Source organism: Gallinula chloropus (assembly GCF_964237585.1).
Source record: "Gallinula chloropus genome assembly, chromosome: 1".
Classification (NCBI taxonomy): domain Eukaryota; kingdom Metazoa; phylum Chordata; class Aves; order Gruiformes; family Rallidae; genus Gallinula; species Gallinula chloropus.
This window is the reverse complement of record NC_140085.1, coordinates 80,143,253-80,166,530: the sequence shown is the minus strand read 5'-3', so window position 1 is coordinate 80,166,530 and position 23,278 is coordinate 80,143,253. Positions and strand designations below refer to the sequence as shown.

Genomic DNA, 23,278 nt, shown 5'->3' with positions numbered 1-23,278 from the left:
TATAGTTTAATTATATGACTGTGTTGGATGAGAAAATGGCCCAATAACAAAATCTTCCTCATGCCTCCCTTCATTTAACTGTCTCTCATAGATATCATAGATGATGACATGAATTTTGTATTAGTTAAATGTTGTTTGGGGGAAATGCAGAACTTTGTAGGTTAAGCATGACACATTGGGGATATCAGTCTGCCTAAAGATGCCTGTAAAAAAAAAAAAAAGTAAGTTTCATTCTTCAAATCTTTGGCATATTTTCTAGAAAGACCACAATTCTCAGTGTGTAACGTTTTTTTTAAGTTACAAATGCTTATGTCTGTCTTCATTTTTAATTCCTTCTCATTTGAGTAAATCTCTCGACCACGTCAATTAGAGTTTTATTTGCAATGAAATATAAAAGAGGAGGAGTTCAATCTTAACTTTGCGTACATCCAGAAAGCTAGCAATTTGAGGTATAAAAGTGCCTTGAAAGCCATATTGAATACAGAGGCCCAAAACCACAAGAAAGAAAATTTATGATTTGGCTTTGTAGCAATTGTGGATTGTATATTCTGGGGCGAATCCTGTAAGTCCTCACTTATGCCTCAGCTAGGCAAAATGCCCATTATTCTCAAGTCATATGCCTGAAATATTACTGGGTAAGGCTGTGGCATAAATTATATTGGATTTTATATGCAATAAAGCACTAGAAACTGGAGGTGGTGGCAGCAAAGAAAGCGGTTTGCTACAGAGTCAACAAATACCACATCAACCACAGTGGTATGCACAGCAGTTGGGTTTTGCTCCCACTTTTTAAAAGTAAACTTGTTTTGTACGGGTTTTTTGGTGTGTTTGTCATCTGCCAGGGAAACAGATTTCTGTGTGAATTCCACTAAGATTCAAGGAAAGCAGTAAAAACCTAATAGCTATCAGCCATGAGGCGCTTGTTCAAATATTATTTTTTCCCCTTTTCATGTGAAACTTCTACACTAACACAGGTTGAATACACTACACCGCTCACCGACAGGTCGATGTCAAGTCTATTGCGGACGAAGTAAAACTGCAGAGCATTGCAGGCTTCACATATTGAGAGAATTACATGCTTTTCCCTGGGACGCTTCCAGCCAGTGCTTTTATCTATCTATAATATATGTTGGAGGCAAATCTGACGTTGTTTCAGTAGCTGAAGGTTTTTACCCTTCATGTTAGCGGCCCCGCGTGCCATTTACGCTGAGGTGCTCCGAGGCGATTTACCGGTTACTTGAATGCGGTCGGAGAATCTGCTTGCATTTCATGTTATGAAACAGATCATCAGTTTTCAGCCATGAGGAGAGAAACAAAGGCACGTGCATGAGTCATTCCACCTTTGTGCGGAGTTACGCGGTGATGTTACAGACTGGCTGGAGCTGCGAGGCCCAGGTTTCAGGGCTTGAATCTAAACCCAAAGCAGCAGCGGTGTTATGAGCAGTAAACTGCAAGAAATGGGACAAGGCCTTGGAAAGCCTGAGTCTCTGTGCAACTAAAGCTTATATTTTCAACAGAAACGAGTAATTTGGGAAGCCATGATCTGCCCTAGATGCTTCAGTGCCATCTTCAGCAATGATATAAATTTTCTGGCTACTTTTGGCATGAATTACTTGGCAGTCACCAAGTATTTTTGTTGTCAGTATGGAGTCATTTTCCCTTGTGGTTTTTGGCTTGCATATCACCTTTTATATTCCATTCTTCCATGTGGATTGCTTGCACTTCAGTTTCTTTAGAATCAAACAGTTAAAGGGATGAGCATACCTACTCTATCCTTACCTGTGAAAAAAGTCTAAATGTCAAGAACATCAAAAGGAAAGAAGCCATAAAGAAGAATGTACATGAGCTGGACCACTCAGAAGACCTTTTCTTTCCCACACTTAATGGCTTTTTCATGCAGACAAAACAACAATCTCGAGACAGATTCTTAACCAATGTAAATGATTTAAAGGTTTTGCTCAGCTGAAACAAATAAGTAGTTGTTAAAATGCACTTTTTTTTTTTTTAAATCCTTTAGGTGTATTAGATTGTGGTCTAAAGTAGAAGAAAGGTTTGGTAGGAAATGAAGGATGCCAGATCTGACAGAAAGAAGACCCTTCTGCCAACCCATTGAATAATTGGTTATCCAGCAGAAAAATAATAATCCTTGAACTCTTTGGAAGTATGAAAAATAGGAAAGGATATTAGAAGCTTACAGTATGAAAATGATGTAAATGAGAAGGGAATAGACTGAAAAGTGTTCCAGTCTCTTTATTTCTCCCAGAGGACTATGTGGATACCTGGGTAATTTGCCTGCTTAGGAGTATAGGCTGTGTGTGGGTGAAAAGAGTAAAAATATTTGTGAGGCAGAGATGAAATTATGAGCAGAATGAGAAGGTACATACCTGCTGTAAATGGAAGACTAGTGTTCTAAGTCCAGCAGGTGCCACCATATAGTCTAACTTTCCATACCTGAAATATAGTGGAGTTGTGCCTATTATGGAGCCCAATAATTGGTATTTTACTGTGGTATAACTTCCGAAAAAACATCCATCTTAATATGGAGATGCAAGAGATAGATGTTCCATCATTTCTTGTATATTTAGTCACCCTCACTGTTAAAAACATGTGCTTCATTTCCAGTTTTAATTTTTTTAATTTCCAGCCATTGGTAAATTTTATCCACTTCTCTCCTATGTTCAATGTGAAAAAAATGGTGCATGTCAAATTGAGAAGTATGTGAAAAATATTGGTGTTATTAACAGCATTCATGCACAACATTGGACTAAGAACTGTGGTGGCATGTCTGCATGTCTCCAGCATAATCCCCTGTTTTCACTCACTACATCTTTTTGAAACATGAGCATTTTGGACTGAAATTCTGCTCGTTCCCTCATAAAAATGAATCTTCTCAAGCAGGTCTGAGCAGAATGCTGGCAGCTGTTGTGGAATTATGGAGGAATGATTAGAAGAAAAAGTTTTCTCAACAACTGCCCCCTACCATTGACCACATTTTTAGCAATCACTTGAACGAAATACAGCTGATGTTTGACATGCAAAGCTTGACAAAGGCATAATCCTCTGGCAGCATGTGCATTCATTATTCTCTTTTGAGATTGATCAGTTGTTTATACCCACATTTTGAAGCCTGCCTATTGTAACACAAATTAATAATGCAGTAAAGAATTAAAAATGTATGCAGCCACAAAGAAAATGGGACCAAATATAAACAGTGACACAAAGAGCAGTCCCCAGTGGGTATTATGAGATTCCATCCTCACCACACCTATACTTTCATCAAGAGCCTGGGTAAAGACAAACCCTTTCTAAAAGCACTGAAGGCCAACAAATGCAGCTACTTTAGAGCAAGTCTGGCCATGAAGTTTGTCATCAGGGACATTTTACTGACATCCTCTATCTGCCAATGATTTGGAGATACACAAGTCACCAGATGTCATTTCAACTACTGTGGTGTTAGGCAATGAAGGGGAAAGGTCTTAGAAATAGGTTAGATTGCCAGTGAAGGTGCAGAAACTTGGTACAGGTTGAATGATCTCATTTCTTAGGGTAGATCACAGAAAATCAATCTGTAATAGATGTAAAGGTGTCTACATAACAAAATTGTGTGGTAAAGAGCTTGCTGAATTGGGAGGACAGTGCTAGGAATGCAAGGTGATTTTGCAGGCGGGGAAAGGGAATACAGGGAATCAAGGGGAAAGAAGAGGCAGATCTGGGCTGCCTATTCAAGTTAAAAATCTATTCTTAAAGGCTTTTGTTACGTTTGGATTTTTTTCCACATATTTCAGACACTCTTGAGGTGGAGCCAAAACTCATATCCCCAGCTCTACTCTCTCCCTGTCTCCTCTAGAATGGAGTAGTGTGATCCAGCTTAAATTAGGCGTTGGGTTTTTTCCCACCCCTGTGAAAAATGAAAAAGACTTTAGATTCATCAGGTTTCGCTCAAGACTCACTGAGGGCATGTAGTACCACAAATTATTAAGTTTTTCTATAATAAGAATACACATTGTTTAGAATAATGACTGTATTTTCCCCAATCTTCATGAAACGCCTACTGCAGCAAGCGCCTGGGCTTGATCAGGAGATTTCAGGGCTGCCGTAATTTAGACAGTAATAATAATATACTGGGCAAGAAATTCTAAAACCAAAATGCCTCACATAATGTTTGAAGTGTTTTGCAGTTTCAAGTGGAAACCAGTTGAAGATGGATTGTATGAAATGGTTTCAGACCCATAATCATACTAGCTATTGCCAAGCTGCTTACTGGATTGTAACTTTATTTAAATTCAGTGCTTGATGAAAATAAAGAGGGTGCTGAATCTCTCTGAAGAAGTTCTGAGGAAAATGGCCTCATCACCTATATTCCCAATCTAACAGAGTTTTCTTGTGCTCTAGGCTGTGGAGTCTCCCCATTCTGTTTGAGGGTTATGTTTTAGATTTACTCAGACAATGAGGTTATTTCTTGTTGACTTCAGCAGGTTTGGGATTTCTGCCCTGGAGACATAAATTTGTCCTACCCACTGAACCGAATGTCTGTTGTTACTTGTTATCCCTACCTAGCATAGTAGGAAATGTCCTCTCTTGTAGATGAGATGCTTAGTCTCCTGTACTCGAGTTGTGTTGCGTAGGAAGTGTGGTAAACTAATGCTTTACCAGAACAACTTACCAACAGTGCGTTGAGATTACACCTCCTCTGCTGACAGAGACGTAGAGAAGGTAATAGAAGAAGCAACAAGTGCTCTGCTGCTTTTTTACCCCCTTTTAGTTGGCATTTAGACCAAGACCATCAAAACCATGTTATCTTTGGTAACAAAGCATAGGATAGTTTCCAAGTCATCATCTTTTCATCTGAATATTTAATAAAAAGTGTCACGTATCAGAAGGCTTGGCATATTATCTCTCTGGGATCACGCTGTGCTGTGTTCTGATTGCCTGAGATAGTTGGAACAGCAAACTGTAGCGATGGACTTGCCTTCCAAGGCTTTGAACAGCTATGCAGAAGGTGACAAATGGATATAAGGTTAGTTTAATTTAGTTGCGGGGTGTGTATGCATGCTGGTCGGAGAGGCTGTTCTCCAAGGGTGGAGAAACCACAGAGGCCAGTGTGGATCATCAGATTTCCATCTGACTTATGTACAGAGTTGAAATCTTGGAGTCATGCTTTTTATTATTTGTTTACTCTTGGTCTAAAGAATGTTAAAAAGATGTAGGCAAGTGGAAAATAAGCTCTCCAATTGATTTTTCTTGTGATAGGTAAGTTGGGAGAGTTGAGGGTCAGTCTTCCCACTCCCAGTGGAGGGTGCAGGAATTCACATGGCTGCCTGTGGTTTAGTTGCTATTTGAAATTTGTTTGGTGCCCTAGGCCACAGAGTAGAGGGTGGCCACATAGATAACTAAGGAAAAGAGGGTGGTGTGCCAGCTGAGTGAGGGTGAATGAACATGGGTGTGAGGATTGAGAGAATGATGAAATGAACACTGTTGTTAGAAGAGCGTATTTTTCATTGGCAGAAATGGCATTTATCTAGCTTGCACCATCTTTTCTGTGACTGAATTTCTCATGGAAAGGTGATGGCAGTTAGGGTGAATACACTGAATAATTTCATAAATCATCCTGCTGTCAGTTTGCTGACAGTGTGATCGTTAACCCATTAATTAACATAGCCAACCTGAGCCTGCATTTTCAGCCCACTCAACTGTCAGTCTGTAGTGGCTACTCAGGTGCACTCCAGCAAAACTTGTGTTTCTGAGGCCAGCTCATAGAAGTGCAATCTGAGAGCAGTGTTAGCATGATACTGCTATTAATTGTCAATATAACTATTTCTAGATTACTGTGGATGCTTCATGCATCTATGGTGGTGAAAAGTATTGAATGCTTATGGCGATACTGATGGGGGAAGCCCTGGTGCAGTGTACTTGCTCACTGTAGGAAACTGCTATGATATGCAGTGGATATACTTAAAAGGATATTGAGGGAGATTGTCAGCTCTTAACAAATGATCTATGTGATAAGTGTCCAAGGACAGGAAATATGTATCTCTTTTCATTTGACTTATTCAATGGGTACCATTTGGTGGGAGTGTTTTGCTTAGGGGGTTGGGGGTTTTTTTGGGTGGGTTTTTTTTAGTTTTCTGAGCAACTGTTGGTTTAAAAAGGCATTTTAAAGAGGTTTTTAAAAGTACTTGTTCTTGCTGTGTAGGAGTGTTCTGTGTGCGTACAGCAAGTAGGATAAACGACTTCATCCTTTTATGGTCTCACTGCAAAGACAAATCCTGAGCCATAGGCACTGGGAATTGACTCAGTCATGGCCATTATCCAGCTGCCACAGGCTAAGAGCAGCATGCTCTCCTGTGCCCTTGCATTTGGTGTTCAGAACTAAAAGGTTCACAGGCTTCTTGCAGCCAGAACATCTTACTAAAAAGTGGGCTTTCTGTGGTCAGTTTGCTAATGCAGTTTTATTCCAGAGAGAGTCTCTTTCTTTTGCAAATTAAAGACCATGTTGTTTTATTATTGTATTCATATGCTTTATGTTCTAGACCTAAATGAAATGCTGATTCCTCTTTAAATTGCTTACAAATGACAGAAATTTTTTTTTCTTGCTTCTCCTGCAACACTTCTAGTGCTCTTAACTCATCTTCCTTTCTTTCTCTTCCTCCTAATGTGATCCTTCATAGCCTTCCTGCTCATTCTTTTCATCCTCTTTGAGAGGAGCTCTTTCTACACAGAAAAGAAGCTCTTGAAGTGGAGCTTGAAAATACCAAATCAAATCTTTCATGGACTAGGCCAAGAATAGTAGCATGGGATGAAAATGCTATTCCAGGTCTGGCAAGTGGCTCAGCCATGTTTGGTTTTTAATTTTAATTTTTAAATTAAGTTTGGGATAATTCAATCTCTGCTGAACCTATATTTTAACCCTTTTCTCAGAAAAGGAGAAAAGCAGTACTGGAACAAGGCAATGGGAGATCCAGGGACCCAACAAGGCCCATTCATAACCGAATCAAAATGTTTTAGTGGCTTTTAATGTTAAAATATTCTTAGAAATTCAAGTTTAACTGTGATTGTTTTTGCTTGCTGTACAGCTCTTTTTTTTTTTCCTCTATGTGCATTGCTGTATGACTAACAAATGGGTGACTACGTAAAGAAGGGTGACTTCTTAACCATCATGTGTCAAACCATTGCTCGAAGCAAAGTAGATGTATGTCCTGATTGGGTCTGGCACACATTAACTTCCTATTTCACTTTCCCTACACAAAAAGATAAGAGGAATGCCAGCCTTTCCCTTTATCTCACACAGTAATAATGCACCCCAGCAAAGACCTGAATGGACTGCAGGATTATTAGGATTGTAATATCTTGCTTTCCTTTTCAAGTAGGATGAAACTAAATGTAATCATCTGCTGGGTTAGATGAACACAATGTGTTCTCAGCTGTAGGCTTTCATCACAGTGGTGATCTTGTATGATTTGGCCTGGCAGGACTCCGGGCTCGCAAAAATTTTGTAGGTGTCAGATGTTTGGCACTCGTATCCAAGCACTTAGAGCCATTGTCATACACTTGTCTCCATGCTTTCTAATCTTCCAGTTTTAGAATACCATGACTGTTTTAAGCATTTTATATTTAGAGGCGGCTATTGAAAAGTCCAGTTTCAGCTACATGGGTTTGAACAGTAGTCTACTCACATGCTGTTGTGTGCGTTCTGGCAGGATCATGGTACAGTCTAGCAGGATGCTTCATGGTCTCAGTATTTTCTAGAAGCAAACTGACAGCATGGTGTGGCTGGTGCCTTCACTGTGACTATTTTGTCAAGGGCATTTATGAAAAAGAAAACAAACTCAAGCTTTGAAACTGTGCATCTTTTCTAAACAGCATATGAAGCAGCCATGGCAGCCAAGCTTACTGTGCTCTCATCAGCTGCTTTTTGCAGTTCTTCAGTCACAATGTCCTGTGTGCTACAGCCTTTTTTTTTTTAACATATCCCTAATGCTCTGCTGCAGGCTGTCCTACCAGAGAAATGATGATGATGAGGAAGAAGCTGCCAGAGAACGTCGCCGACGGGCTCGACAGGAGAGGCTGCGGCAAAAGGAAGAAGGAGATCTGTCAGGAGAAGTAACGGAGAAATCAGAAGTTAATGCCCAAAACAGGTAAAAGGCTGATGCTATTTACTGACAAGTCAACAATGATTTTTGTTCAGAGTAGAGAAGTGTCTTCAACAGGACTGTTTTGTTACTTAAATATTACGCACTGGGTTTGGCCATTCTTGCCCTGAAGAGAACCTAATGCTGTGAGGAGCACTACTGTCTGTGTCTACACTGGTGGGGTGGGAGTGTCACTGAAGCTCATAACCCATTAGCTCTCTATGGGGTAATTCATCTGGGAGTCATGGAAGGAAATACTTCTGACATATTCTGCTGTCAGATTCCCTCACACATGACTGTCTCTGGCCTAACAAACCCCAACATCTTTTGTTCTGCTTACAGGGGCTATGCGATCATGGGGTCAAGGCGAAGGGGTTGGTGGGCACCCAGGCCTCGAGGTGCAGCTGAAACATGGCTGCAAGATGTTGGGTGTGAGCACTAGACCTCAGCCCTTATCTGGCATTGTCAGGGTCACATGGCTATAAACAGCAGAAAAACATATGGAGTGAGGTGCCACTTGTCACCAGCTCAGAAGGCAGCTCTGGCCTTCCAGTCTGTCCATCATTTATTCAGTTTCACATAGTCACAATTAATAGATTGAGATTTCCAGTAGCTATAACACCATTTATAGAAGAGACCAGAAATAAACATTGTGATACTGAGCACAAGTAGCATTCGATTAAACACAGGGAGAATGGCTATAGATAAGAAACCAGCAACATTTCTGATTGTAGATTATAGTCTTTTTCCACAAGAGAGCGGGGGGAAAAAAGCTAGAAATATGGAATAAGCCTGCACACACGAGAATTAAACATATGAATCTTGAAGGAGTTGAAAAATCTTTAGTGATTGAGCGTGGCATCCAGTCCTGATAACCTACAGGTTGAATAGGATGTCTTGGAGTGAGCAGAGCACCGAATTTATTTTCTAACAGATTGTTGTTCCTGTACAGACAATCACAACCTCACTGCACCCTTAGTTCCTCGGCTATTCCATTATAGACTGTATCTGTGGGTGTTGTTGATGAACAGGAGTAGGCTCTTGTTGCTAGAGAAGTTCACTGAAATCAGAAAGTATCTTGCTTGTTTAGTGTCTTCAGAAATTTTGCCTGATAGGAAGACTGTGCATAAGATCAGTAGGGCCCAGGGCAAGCTGAAGGAGGCCTTAAATCAAACTAAGGTTTTCCAGGTATTCTGCTGCAGGGCGCAGAGGGAGAGGGTGAATATTTCATGGCTGTTCATATTTCAGCTGCTCCAAGCCTCAGTGACCATGCCAGTGTCTGCTGAGGTCAGTAAGACTCCCAGGGCCCTCAGTGGCTGTTGGAACTCACCTAGAGGAGAATATTTTCAGGCTCTGACATTCTGAAACACCACATTCCTATACATGTAGAAATGCCAAAATGAATCCCTAGAACCATTTTGCTTAATTTTGAAGTATGCAACCTATTGTGTTTTCAAACCATGGAATGATGTTACGACAAGCTTTTCTTTCTAGAAACAACTGAGAACATACATTGTTAAAAATAATGCTTTTTAATGCAAAATTGTCCTTTTTATGTAGTGTGGCAGAAGAGGAAACTAAGCGTACTACAACCACAGGGGGAACAGATGATGAGGCCGCATTGTTGGAGAGACTGGCAAGACGGGAGGAGAGACGCCAGAAACGTTTACAGGAAGCCCTGGAACGTCAAAAGGAATTTGACCCCACGATCACAGATGGGAACTTGTCATTGCCCAGCAGGAGAGAAGTAAACAACGTGGAAGAAAACGAGACCGCGGGGAAAGAGGAAAAGGCTGAAACACGCCGGCGACACTATGAGACTGAGGAAACTGAAACGGTTACCAAATCATACCAGAGGAACAACTGGAGGCAAGATGGGGAAGAAGAGGAAAAAAAAGAAGAATCCAAAGAGGAGGTACAGGAGGAGAAACCAAAGGAGATCCCCGTAGAGGAAAATCAGGTAGATGTGACAGCAGAAAAATCCACAGATAAAGAAGAGGTAGTAGAAACAAAAGATCTATCAATAAATGCAGAGGAACACAAAGCAGAGAATGATACAAATGCTGTGGCAGAAGGGGAGCTTAGGGATGAGGAAAAGGCTGAGGAAGAAAGAAAGCAAGCAGAAGAAAGAGAGAAACTTGAGGCAGAAGAAAGGGAGAGGTTAAAAGCAGAGGCAGAAAAGAAGGCAGCTGAGGAAAAACAGAAAGCAGAGGAGGAGGAAAGGAGGGCAGCTGAGGAAAGAGAGAGGGCTAAGGCAGAAGAAGAGAAGAGGGCAGCTGAGGAAAGAGAGAGGGCTAAAGCTGAAGAAGAGAAGAGGGCTGCTGAGGAAAGAGAGAGGGCTAAAGCTGAAGAAGAGAAGAGGGCAGCTGAGGAAAGAGAGAGGGCCAAGGCAGAAGAGGAAAAGAGGGCAGCTGAGGAAAGAGAGAGGGCTAAGGCAGAAGAGGAAAAGAGGAAGGCTGAAGAAAAGGCTAAGATAGAAGCAGAGAAATTAAAGGAAAAACAAAAGATGGAAGAAAAGAAAATAGAAGATAAACAGGTAAAAGAGAAGACAGTACAAGAGGAAAAACCTCAAGCAGCTTTCTTAAGAAAACAGGTACAGTAAACATTTTGCACCAAAATAAGACACCTGTGGTTTGTGAGAAATGTAATGCAAGAAAAAAAAAGATTGAATTGGAATTTCCTCACAGATCTATTCCTGCATGGGAATAACTAATACTCGTACTTTCTCTTGCTTTCACTTTTTAAAAATAAAGCTCCTTACTTCTGCTTACCAGTAATGCAGCACACAGCAGGCCTGACCTCACTCCATCGTGCAAAGAGAAGCTCGCATGTTCAGACCTCTGCATGTGTTTCTGCTGCCTCTTTTCTCAGCTGCTATAAACTGGCTCAATGCAGTAACACAGACGCATCTTGGCACAAAGTGTTATGAGCACCTGGTAAACTGTGTGAGGAACGTGTCTGTTAAGTGCAGTCACAGGAGAGGGCTCTCTGCTGGGACGTGTGAGCATGATGGCACGCAAAGGAGAAAGGCCCAGATGGGGAAACGGGAACATTTGGAGAGGGTGGAGGGAGCACAGCTTCACACGGAGATGTGGGCACAGCAGCATATGATGGAGATGCGGCTGTACACAGGATTTGTACATGAACACAGTGTGGAGACACAAAAGTGCAAACAGATGCAATGCTTTTGTATTAAAATGAAATATTAAAAACCCAAAACAAAAAAAGGGGGAAGAAAAAGAGGTTAAAGTGGAAGCTAAAAAGGAAAAGTTACCAGATGAGAAGATCCAACCTGCCTCCAAAAAAGACCAGGTAACTTGTAAGCCATTGATTTTGATGTTGTAGGGAAACTTGAGATAAGAAAATAAATAAGGGACCTATAACGAAAAGTTGCTTGTTCAGCAAAGTACTTAAGCATGTACTTCACTTCAAGTACATGGGTAATCTTGATGAAATAAATAGGGATGAAGATACTAATGTGCTTAAAATGAAGCAAATGCCTAAGTATTTTGTTCTTCTGGGGGCTTTAGAATGAAGTCCTGTTTGCCTTAGAACAGGAAACTCAGTACAGTCAAAAATGCAAAGACGGTTTGCACCCTAGGGATGAATTTTTCAGGACTGTATCAACTAATCATCCTTCCTTGGTTTCCTCCCACTTTACTGTGAACTTTTTCCCTATGACTGAGACCTACTCTGACAATAATAACAATCTAGGCCCTTTGGCCACCTGACTGCCTTAACTAATGATTTTCCCCCAAACGGCAATGCCCCATTGATAAAAACTGTACATACCCAAGATTCTTCTTTTGTTTTAAAGAGAAAATCTACAAAATTTACTGCATTGCATTTCCACTGTAAACACAGGAGCTGGTGCCATCGTGTTTTACTGTATGGTAAGTAAATAAGATTTGGGGACCATTTACTCTTGAGGTTACAGATGGACATAGGGAACCAAGTTCAACGCTGTGTAGTTATTGTGCTTGTGTAGCAGCAAAATACCCCCTGATTCTAATCAGACACTGGGTTTGGTTTGGTCCTGTTTGTGTGGCTTATAGGGAGCAACAGCAGAGATCTAGTACCAGGGAGCTTGCTGCCTGCCCAGCTGCTTGGAAGCTTTGAGGGTTGTAGAGTCTGGTCAAGGGCGCTTAAATCATTGGATTAATTCAGAACATGCTGTAGATGCTTAGCTCACGCTCAGAGTGTGATGAAGGCAAATCATGTCACGAGGTTTTTTTGTCCAGTTGCCTAGCTTAATCATCCAAGGTATCATATTTTGAGTAAGGTACACATGAGATTGAAAAGGCAAACAAAATGATGAAGATGGTTAGAAGAAATGTTATAGGGATTGGCAGTACAAGAGTAAGTTACTTGAGAAAGAAGAATTGAACAAGACCTAATGGAGATGCTTCAGAATAGTCCTCTAGAAAAGCTAAACAATCTCTTTAACCCAATTCTGAAAGCAGAGGAGAAAGCTGTGCAAAAAATAAGGGAAGGATTATATTATGTGTTCTTATAACACAGAATTAGCTTGTAATAATCACTGTGTTGAACACAGTATTTGAATATTACAAGTGACTGTAAAAAGGAGGCTGTAACTGACCACAGATACTGATTCCAGAAGGACTCGAGACACAGTTGTCCTACTTGTGTTTATGCAGAGCCCAGTCAACTCTCACTGGAGCTCTTATCACACTTTTAAATTATAGCCATAGGGATAGATTATTCTAGGAAACTGGTAAGACTTTTAAAAGTGATTTCCAGTTTTAGTGCTTTTCAGATGTTCAAGATGAGACAGTTTGAGAGTCCCCCTTTTAGGGCAATGCTGAATGCCCATGCACTGAAAGGTAAATCTTTTGCATGTATCAAACTGAGCTTAAAAGTGGTTTGCTCAGTTTTTAAAATCTTAGTTGTTGCTTCTTAGCTTGTGAATTAAAAATTATAATCGGACTCCCAAGTCAAGGTCAGGCTCCCATCTCCACTCCTTCTGCCCTACCGCCATGGACATACAAATTCAATGAGCCCTATTTCTGAACCATATGTGCAGCTAAGAGGATGGCAATGTCACATGAACAAGAAGGAATACAGTGTACCTACATAATCACATTTTGCTTTTGCAGTTTTGCAATGCAAGCATGTGTCATTTCTTCATGTGACCAAAACCTGGCCCTCAAAGTTCAGATTTTGATCAAATTAGCAAGCAAAATCTGTTGGATTTCTGAATCTCTTCATAATTTTTGGTTCTCAAAAGTGGCCTGGAAAGTTCATGAGAACAAGCTTTCTCATGATGCAAGGCTCCTGGTATTTCCTGCTTCCAGTTTGGCTAGACGTGCTGCAACAGTTGCTTTTCTCATGGTATTTGGGTATGGTAGTTGGCTCTAAGTGGAAGCCCTAGACCCAGATCCCCACAGTTTTAAGCTGCTAAGTAATTGAGCCCAAATGAGGAATCAAATTTGCCAAATGGCCTGCGGTCTGAAGGTGCTCTAGATTTAGAAATCTCAACTCTCAATTATTAGCATAATGCTGTACACAAAAGCAGCAGCGTAGAGAAAGATTAAAATATAAATCAAGCTGAGAATCAGCTAAACATTATTTGTTCATGTTCTATCTTGTCTTGATGGTCACAATTTATGAGAGCATGTGAACTGTTTTCAGTTCAGGCAATACCACTTTTCTACTCCAGCTGGAATTAGTGCAGTCATTTTTACTGAATTCAGAAGCTGAATTAGCCTGTGAGTTAGGGAAGCACTGAGACAAGGGAAACTACTTTTTCTGTTGCCTGCCTTTAGAATGGGGGACAATGGTTTCTGCTTCTGTGCTAATCAATCTGTGTTTTGGCATTAAAATTAGTAGGAGAAGGATGGGGCCCAAAAGCTGTGAAATGTTTCTGTAATATCTTGTTTTATCATCTATTTGAATAAAGAGGCCAAGCTGTATTAATAGTTTTCTCAAGTGCAGACACATTACCATAAATTCTACTAGCTTCTGAAATGCTATTTCCCAACCTATTATTTTTTAAACTGTATTGTTTTAATACTAGTTTTCTCAGCAATTTCTATTAAGATGTAAGAGATATGACCCTCCCAGTGGACTTCAATACATCAGGCAGCTGGAAGTATTGGCTTTTTAGTGAGACTTAGAAAGGTCTTGATGAAAATCTCAGCAAAGGAAATCCTATGCTCTCAAAATCCCAATGCAGACATCCTGGCATGTGAAATCTTGCAACAATCAACATCACTGCTTTCAGTATCATTCTGACTGGGACAGAAGGATTAGGATATTGTTAACATACAGCAGAGAGGTTTGCTGTGAACATGATTACAGCTACAATCTTGCCCAAATTTAGGAGCACCCAAAAGATGTTACTGTCTGATGGCATTCATTAGGCTCAATGAATAGCCCTGGTTGTCTCAGCCCAGCTCCTGGAAAACAGAACTGCTCCTTGAGGCTGCTAGCAATAATGGCTTTGTTCGCTAGCAGTCACAGCCTCATGGCCAAAGAATGCATGGTCATGGAAACTGAACTCCCCTCTTGTCCATCAGGGCACTTCTGCCAGGTCATGGATAAAGCCAGTTGGCAGGAGAGGGTGGGGAAAGCCTGTGCTGCTGCTGCCTGCTCTCAAGACAGAGCAAGTGTCTGTGTGCATTGTGTCCAACATCCCTCACCAGTGGCAAATTTTCTCAAGTAGTTTAGCCACCCAGTACTTGTAGTGTGTGCCACCTTGGCATTGTCCATTGTATGGGTTTCTGTGAGCAAGCAAACTGGCCTCAGGTAAAGTCGAAGTCTGACATTGGGACTTGACTCAGCAGTTTAATACAATGCCTTAGGAGGATCTTGACTTTGTGGCTCTGAATTCAGCCTTTATTAGTACCATTGCATTTCCAGAAATTGTCCTTTGATGCGGAGGGGTAGAAATTTGATTTGATTTGTGTGTGTTAGTTTATTTTATTTCATGGTGTAGCTTGGAACGCCATAAAAAGCAGATGTGTTGCAGGCAGCACTGTTAGGGAAGTTCTTTTTCTTTCTAGTTAGCAAATGGAATGGCACCAGACTTCCAAGGGAGGAAAGTATTTTTTTTCTAAAGGTTGTCATATGAATTTTTCACAGAAGGTATTTCTTGATTGTCAGCTAGAATCTTACTCCAACATGGTAGAGCTGGGGGGAAAAAAAAGGGGGAGGTAAATATTTCATCTGCTGCTCTTGAAAGCTTGTTTAGGCTGGTAGTCTGAGTGGGAATAACTCTACCTGAGGATAAATAACTTCAATCAGTACATATCTTCCTTCTCCTCTTATCAGCATGCAGCTATGACTCAGCATGCTTGGGATCAAACCATCTGTGCTACTGATAAATACTTCAGGCTCAAAGTGCTGAAGGAATGTTGGAGTGTGGAATCCACACACTAAATGTACTTGATTACTACTAAGAATTATCAGATGAAGATTTTTAACGAGAGAGAGAGAATTTCTGCTCTAGTGTTTCCAGAGAGAAATTTGCTTCTTCATAGGATTTGTGACTGGTAACACTGTCCATGACTAGACCCCAGTAGGACTGTGCTTTTTTGTCAGAGTAAATTTATATAATCTATATAACTTCTCATATAATTTCTCATACAAATTTGTGTTTTGGCCATTCTTGCAATAATGAAGTGTTTTTCTGCTATGACACTGGAAAGAGTGTGAGCTTTGTCAAGCAAACTTGACAGTTGATGAAGATTATATGTTATTTCTATTGCTCTAATGCCCTAAATCTTGTACCAAGAATGTATCAATAAGCCCAGTCCCAAAGAATTTGCAACTCAGAATCTTAATAGGTAACAAGTGAATGGTACTCCAGTAGGAGAGAAGAGGGGTTGGGGTCCTTCAGTAGGGTGCAGTTGCAGAATGAAGCAAGGTAGTAGCATAGTCCCATGGCTGCAACAAACTTTCTCATAAGAGTGATAATGTTATTCAAGATGTTTGCATCTTGAATTCAGATCAGGACAGCAGAGTGGTGATTGGTCACAGTTTGGAACTTTACAGCCTACTTCTGCCATAAACCACAAAACATTTTGGAGACAGTTGCTTGGTTAATCATTAATACAAAGAAATCTCTGTTCCTTAGCTGTTATTCAGAATGCCTCATTGTGACTTTTTGTTTTGTTTTGTTTTTTGTTTTTGTTCTGTGATTTACGGTGTCTCCTGAGCAGGTAAAAGATGACAAGGATAAAGGCAAAGCACCCAAAGAGGAAATGAAAAGTGTCTGGGATCGTAAGAAGGGAGTTCCTGAACAAAAGGCACAGAATGGAGAACGTGAACTCACTGCCCCGAAACTTAAATCTACTGAGAATGCTTTTGGGTAAGTTCCAAGTGAGCATTGGGTTTGCTTATGTTGTAGCAGAGCAGGAGGCCATCTCTGGGTCTCTCTTTAGTAGCCTTGTAGCAGCTGAGTAGAGGACTTGGGCTGGTAACATCAGTAGAGGCGCTAGTGTTGATTGGGTTGTTAGGCCTGAATTAGGGCTCTTGGCCTATTTTCTAATGAACTACCCCCACATTGTTGAAGTAACAAAAAAAGAAAGCAGATGTATATAATAGCCTTGCTCCCCCCGTAGAGAGAAGGGGCTTATTTTTACTCTGCTGAGGTTTTTGTTCCTTGAAGGACATTCATTTCTAATATCTGCGCAGAGGCTGGTAACGACCACAGCCAAGATGTTGCATTCTCTAATTTTTAGTCAAATCTCAACCTTTGCTGATGTAACCTATTGCCATTTGCCCACCTGTTTTTAATTGGACTCTGTGTATCAGTGTGGAGCACGCTCCAGTTAATAACTCTCTAAAGAGATTCAAGGCAGACTTTGAAATTAATGGCTTCTTTATAAAAGTGACTTTTCAGTTAGGTGAAAACCTCTCCTAGCCAAAATGTTTTATGTTCTGTCTTTTTAGAAGCTGTATCACAGTATGATTTTTGTTTTTCTTTTCAAGGACAATTTGGCCTCATGGCTATATTGGGAAATTCAATGAAGGTAACAAATTCCTAGTGAAAAATAGATAAAAAAAAGATTCTGCCTGCTATAAGTAGGGGATGCGTGGAGCAGAGTAGAAGTTCTTCCTTTTAGCAGAAAACCAGGAATGAATAGGTTAGAAATATAAATCTTTTCCTTCTGCATCTCTTTTCTTCTTTTACATTGACAGAGGCAAAGAAAAGGTTAAGCTCTCCAGGCACTTGAGAAATCTGTGCATGGCAGACGAATTTTGCTGTTGTATCTCAGCATTCCCCTCGTGATTCTTCGGGGAAAAACAAACTTTCTCAAAATAAAATGCAGTTCAAAAGTCCCTAGAGACACCCTGACCCAAAGCCAAATGGTGGAGCTGGAGATGGAATAGCAGGAAATCGGCTTTGCTCAGAACTGTCCTGCTTCATGACTTGGGTCACATCATCAATAACATGAGAACGGTTTTCTAAATATATTTTTGTTGTGTTTTCATTTGCTTTACTTCCTGTGGGAGTCAGGCCTTTGTGGCAACATGTAAATTTGAATTTCCATTCCTTTTCTTTTTTTTCTTTTTCTGTTTTTCTATTACTGTTTCCCAAATGTGGGAAGAAGCCTGCTTAATAGCCTTTTTTTGGCTTGAGTAGAAGACTCGAGTTTGCAACATTAGCAGAGCTTCTAATGATCTTTGGGTTGTTGGGTATGAATTAAGGCTCTTGGCCTATTTTCTAATGAACTGCCCCCACATTCTTCGGCTTTGCTGGGAACTATCTTCTTGTTTTTACATGAACATATCAGATACTAGTTAGGAGGCATGTAACTTGGCTAACTCTCAGTGGTGAGGATTGAGAATAAAATAGTGTAGTGGAGACTAAAGAAAAATCTTATCTATGTCTTGTTTGTCTACATCAGTCAGTAAGAGAAATGCAGAATAAAACCCCATTTTATGGCTTCCCCTTCCCATCTCCCCTCCCACGGGCCTTCCTCCCTATTCTCATACAGGACCGCACAGGTCCTAAATATGATGTAACATGTTATTTCACATTGTTCTGACATTTTTGGCTCCCACAAACCACTTCTTTCCTTTTCCTCCTTGTCTGAAAGCTGGCAACCAACTTAAATTTTAGCACCAAAGAGGTGCTTATGAAACTTTACAACACCCAGCATCGCTATACTGGTTTCCCAATGTTGACAGTATCCGACTGTCAGAGATTCCCAGAATCTATTGAAAACAGAGGAGTTTGGGAGGTGGAGGAAAATAAGGAGAATTATTGCCAGTTTATTGTTTGCTATTTTGGATTCTGCAGAATCAGTAGGGGAAGTCCTGTGAGCTGCATGAAAATAAAATAAGCTAGAAATTTGAAGTGTCCTTTGTAAGAAGGACAAAATAGTCACTTAAGGTCTCCAAACAAAAATGTTAAGACTAGATTCTACCTTTGGCTTTTATCAGTTGAAAGCTGAGAGTAGCTGTTAATTTCATTGAGGCCATCTATACTGAAATTGCTGAGGACTAACCTTCTCTGCTGATATGAAACAGAGCAGCTATCTTGGCAAAAGTTATGTTCTTAGTTCTGTTAATTCTGAGGGCTGAATATTTGCCCTTACCAGGGATATAATTTGGTCTATCAGAAGTGGCTTCTTGCACTTTCTTTGTGCCCAAAGCTTGCAGGGGTTGGGTGGCTCAGCAACACAGACTTCAGACTTAGGGAAAAAAAATAATAGTGAGGTTGTTGGGATGGTTGTTACAGAGGGTACAACCTTGCAATGAAGCACAAAAATCTTCAAATAGTCAGGAGATTCTCATGGCCTGTGCAGGACAGATGCACTGTATCCTTAGAAATACTTAGTGCCTTTGAGAGGTTTGTTTGAATATTTTGTGTTCTCAGGCCTCTGCAAACTGAATCAGAGGCATTTCAGGCTGGACACCCAAAATCATACCTTGCACCTCAGGCATTGGTCCTCACTTTGCTTTTGAATGGGCTAAATGAAATTTCAGATAGTTTTTTCATGATGCTTTAGTTAATTGTGTACATCTTTTTAATTAGAAAAAAAACCCGAGTTCTTTTCTTTAGACATCACTGCCTAATGCAGGACCTTATTTGTGACTGCTGAAATGAACTTAACACTTACGCTGGGGAGTGATACTGTGGTGGTTCTTTCATGGTTTAAGTGGTTCCACTGCAAAAACACATTTGGGAATAGGGCTGCAGTGGAAAAGGGTTTTAATAAGGTGATATAAGGGAAATATAAATGATGTACTTTTAACTCTAGGTTAGAAAATTAGGGATGAGATCTCTGGGAGGTTGTTTTTTTTTTTCTTTAGCTTTGCTTTGTGATGTTATACTCTTGCATAGAAAAGACTTTCTAAAACCAAGTAAACACATTGCAAAGTAAGTGCCAAGTTCTGCTACTTTAATATTGAACTAGCACAGAGGAAGTACAGCAGCTGAATTCATGTAATAGCATCAGTTTGTTTATGCTATTTCACCATAAGTTTTTTAATCATAAAATTCCTAAATCATGCATGCTGTGCTAGAACTGAATTTCATCCAGTTTGGTAAGATCTTGTGGAGGCAGAGGATTCTGTTGTGATATTGAAACCACAGATGATTCAGCTCTCGTCCTACGTCTTGGTTTATATGTTTAACTCCATCTAGTGAGGTATTTATCTGAATGAAGAGCAGCTTTAGAGAATTGGGTGTGATTCATTAGATTTATATGATATTTGCTCTTCATGTTGTCACCTCTAATCTGATCATCTTTAACATTTAATATTATCTCTAACAGTTATTATTATTATTGTTGGGTTTCTTGATTTGTATCATCTTTTGGTATTACAGTCTGCAACACTCTAGTTGCATTAATGAAGTCATTAATATCCAGTATTTTTAAATGCCAACAGAACAGAGCAGAAAGCCAGGTTTTTAAAAAATAATAATCCCTAAGTACATTCTCTTTCTGTGATACCTCGTAGGTGCTATCTCTTTGTCAGCAGTAATGTTAAATGTACTCAGGGAGCAGACATTTGTCTAAACATTGGTGTGGTAATTGTTTAACTAGGTGATACTATCTGACTGTTGAAAGTGTGCACTTCACCTATGTGAATTCTTTAGGGTTGGGGGTTTTTATTTTTAATTCTTTCTGTCTCATACATTACAGCTGGTTGGAAAACTTCTGGTTTTCTCCTGTGGAAAATTGCCGTTAATAATTTCCAGTTCCTTAATAAAAAGTCATACTTTCCCAGGAAAATGTCAGCAGAAGATCTGACAAAGCTTTCTGTTCATAGAGGCTGGAATTCAAGTGATAGGTATTAGAGTTGAGATAGGAACTTTTTTAGATGTTTCAAACACTGTTGTAGCTGTAAGATTCTCTTCCTTCTCTTGTTTCCTCCTGTTTTCCCCAAGTAAAGTAATTTATTCTGTTCCCAAAGACGCTTGTCTTTTTCTAAATGATTTATGAAAAATACTTGCTTTTGAAAGCAAAGGACTGGTGCATCTTTTATGACTCAGGACATAGTATATTTTTGCTGTGAGTTTTTTATATGCAAATTTATCTCATTTAAAATAAACACAGAGGAATTAGTTATGGCTTTCCATTGCTTTGTTTTCTGTATGAAGTATAACGTGCTTTTGGAAGTGTTTCCTCTGTACACAAACTGCAGAGCAGAGGTATGAAACTGACAGTTTCCTGTATTCCACTGAGATGGTGATGAGATGCGATACCTCTTGTGACAAGAGATGTTAAGTATTTCAGGCTCAGTTACTGAATTCTCTTAAAAATGCAGGTCACCCGGGTTGTCAGGCAGGGTGGTACAACTACAGCTCCTCTGCACACAACCACACAAGACACTCCTTCCTCACTGGCAGTGAATGGGAGATGTTCTCCTTGTGGTATCCCAGCCTACTAACTCCTGATGAAATTGATCTGGACCTGTCATAGTTTGCAAGGAGCACAAGGTCTTATGAAGCAATATCTTTGAATGCCAGCCTCTCGTGCTGCTGGTGAGCGCCTGGCAGCAGGTAGCTCCAGCCAGGAAGGGAACACCCACGGAGCATCACCTTCACTTTTGCTTCTTTCCTAGACGCTCCAACTTGAAAGGGGCCGAGGAGTTTGAGAAGCTGAAGGAGAAGCAGCAGGAGGCAGCAGCAGAGCTGGATGAACTGAAGAAAAAGCGGGAGGAGCGCCGGAAAGTCCTGGAGGAAGAGGAGCAGAAGAAGAAGCAAGAGGAGGCTGAGAGAAAAGCCAGAGAGGAGGTTAGTGTAAAATACAAAATATTACTCCAATTTTATTCCCTTGTAGTTCTGACTTCCCTTGCCTTGCATTAGTTGATAACTCTTTACAGCAGTGTCTGCACAGACACTTCTAGACAAAGAAGTTGGTGGGGCTGGTGGGTCTGTATTTGACAAAAGCATGGAATGAGGCTTATAGATGAGGAAGGAGTGTGGAACAAGGAAGGAAAGTCCAAACCTAAGCGTATGGCCAAAGCATTCTTCTCCTCCTTGGATCTGAAGTTGCTGTGTGGGGAATTGCTGCTGTGACTTTGCTTCGAATTACACCCTTTATCTGGGTCCTCTCTGGGTTGTGTGCTCTTCTGGGCATCACTGTTTCTTACTGTCTGTTGGGAGATGGTCTGTTACAACAGATTTTTATTTCCAATATGCTACCAACATTAAAATAACCCTGGTTTCTAGCTTTCAGATTTAACTGCAAGTATGCCATATTTTATAGCAAGTGACCAAATCCTCAGGAAAGACTGGTCTAATAAATGTCTTCATGAGTCAGGATTTCATCTGTGATAGTTGCAGATTTCTTCTTGGGGATGCAGAATGTTGGGGACAGCTTTATAGCCACAGAGTTCTTGAATTATTTGGGGTGTCTTTTTGACATTACTCAGATTGAGTAACATAGTGCATGTCAAAATCCATCTGCTGCAGGTGAGATGGAATGTAATGTTATATATAGTTCTGATGGGCTAGGTCTCATCAGGAAGATATTCTTGTCTATTCAAATATTGAGGACCCAGACACATCTGCTTGTACTCCCTCTGCCAAGGGAATCTCTAAGTAGGATTTCCAGATCTCTGGTGCATCATTTAGGAAACTCAGTTGTTTGGAAAACAAATGGTAGATGAATAATAAGTGTTTGGCAGCTGAATGTCAATTTCTTTAATCTACTGAGCTCTTTTACAGTAGAACTGGATAGATGCTGACATTGCAAAATACCTTGCTGCTCAGTCCCTGCTGACCAGTGCTCACAGTGTTTGATCATGTTTTGAGGGCTTTTTGATTGACTTGTAGCTTATGAAGTACAAAATTCCTGTTATCTCTTTGGAGGGAAAACTGTAATCATTTACTCTGCACTCTTTTGAGCACCTACTGATTTTTCCTTGTGAAGTATTAATATTGGCACAAGTACCGAAGTAGACGAACATAATGGAACAAAGGTGGTGCATGAGGGTACAGAGAAATTGAATTTGAGTATTTTTATGAATGCTTTATTCTCCCTTTAAATAGCAATAAATCTGGTGACCTCACTGTGAGGAGACGCTAAAGCAGGGCAGACTACAGCTATCTTCCCTACTTCCTTACTACTGTGATGGATTAGCAGCAATACAGTGCTAGATTTTAGTTAGGTCACTGAACTTTTTTGACTGGTATAAAAACCTGTTCTTAGAAAATTTGGTCAATGTTTGCAGGACGGCAAAGCTCTGTAATAGTGATGCAGTTTCTGAAAGAATAAGTGACTATTCATATTTTTTTAAGGAGGAAAAGAGGAGGATGAAGGAAGAAATTGAAAGGAGAAGGGCTGAAGCTGCTGAGAAACGTCAAAAGATGCCAGAAGATGGTGTATCTGAAGACAAGAAGCCATTTAAATGTTTCGGTGCTAAAGGTTCATCTCTCAAGGTAACCTCTTCACTAACATCTATGTAGTACATAAAAAGTAATGGGTGTTGCAGCCCAAACCAGCAGCCAGACACAAAACACAGGGACACCCTCCACTAGACCAGGTTGCCCAAAATCCCATCCAACCATGTCTTGAACACCACAGGGAGAGGCAGCCACAGCTTCTCTGGGCAGCCTATTCTAGGGCCTCACCAGCCTCACAAAGAAGATTTTTTCCCATTATTTATTCTATATCTTCCTGCCTTCAGCTTAAAGCCATTATTCCTTTATCCATTATTCCTTA

The 23,278-nt window shown here is 40.4% G+C and overlaps 1 protein-coding gene across 7 annotated transcripts in view; it reads left to right on the top strand.

Annotated features, from left to right (window-relative positions):
• CALD1 (caldesmon 1) overlaps positions 1-23,278 on the top strand; it is a 191,889-nt gene that overhangs the window by 154,850 nt on the left and 13,761 nt on the right. For 5 of the 7 annotated variants that reach the window (XM_084262076.1, XM_084262075.1, XM_084262073.1 and 2 more), the window contains 6 exons: positions 7,989-8,135; positions 9,690-10,722; positions 11,358-11,441; positions 16,313-16,461; positions 21,174-21,345; positions 22,855-22,995. In XM_084262076.1, the coding sequence (XP_084118202.1) occupies positions 7,989-8,135; positions 9,690-10,722; positions 11,358-11,441; positions 16,313-16,461; positions 21,174-21,345; positions 22,855-22,995 (1,726 nt within the window). The remainder of the gene's footprint in view (positions 1-7,988; positions 8,136-9,689; positions 10,723-11,357; positions 11,442-16,312; positions 16,462-21,173; positions 21,346-22,854; positions 22,996-23,278) is intronic. The other 2 variants (XM_084262079.1, XM_084262078.1) reach the window with 2 other exon arrangements.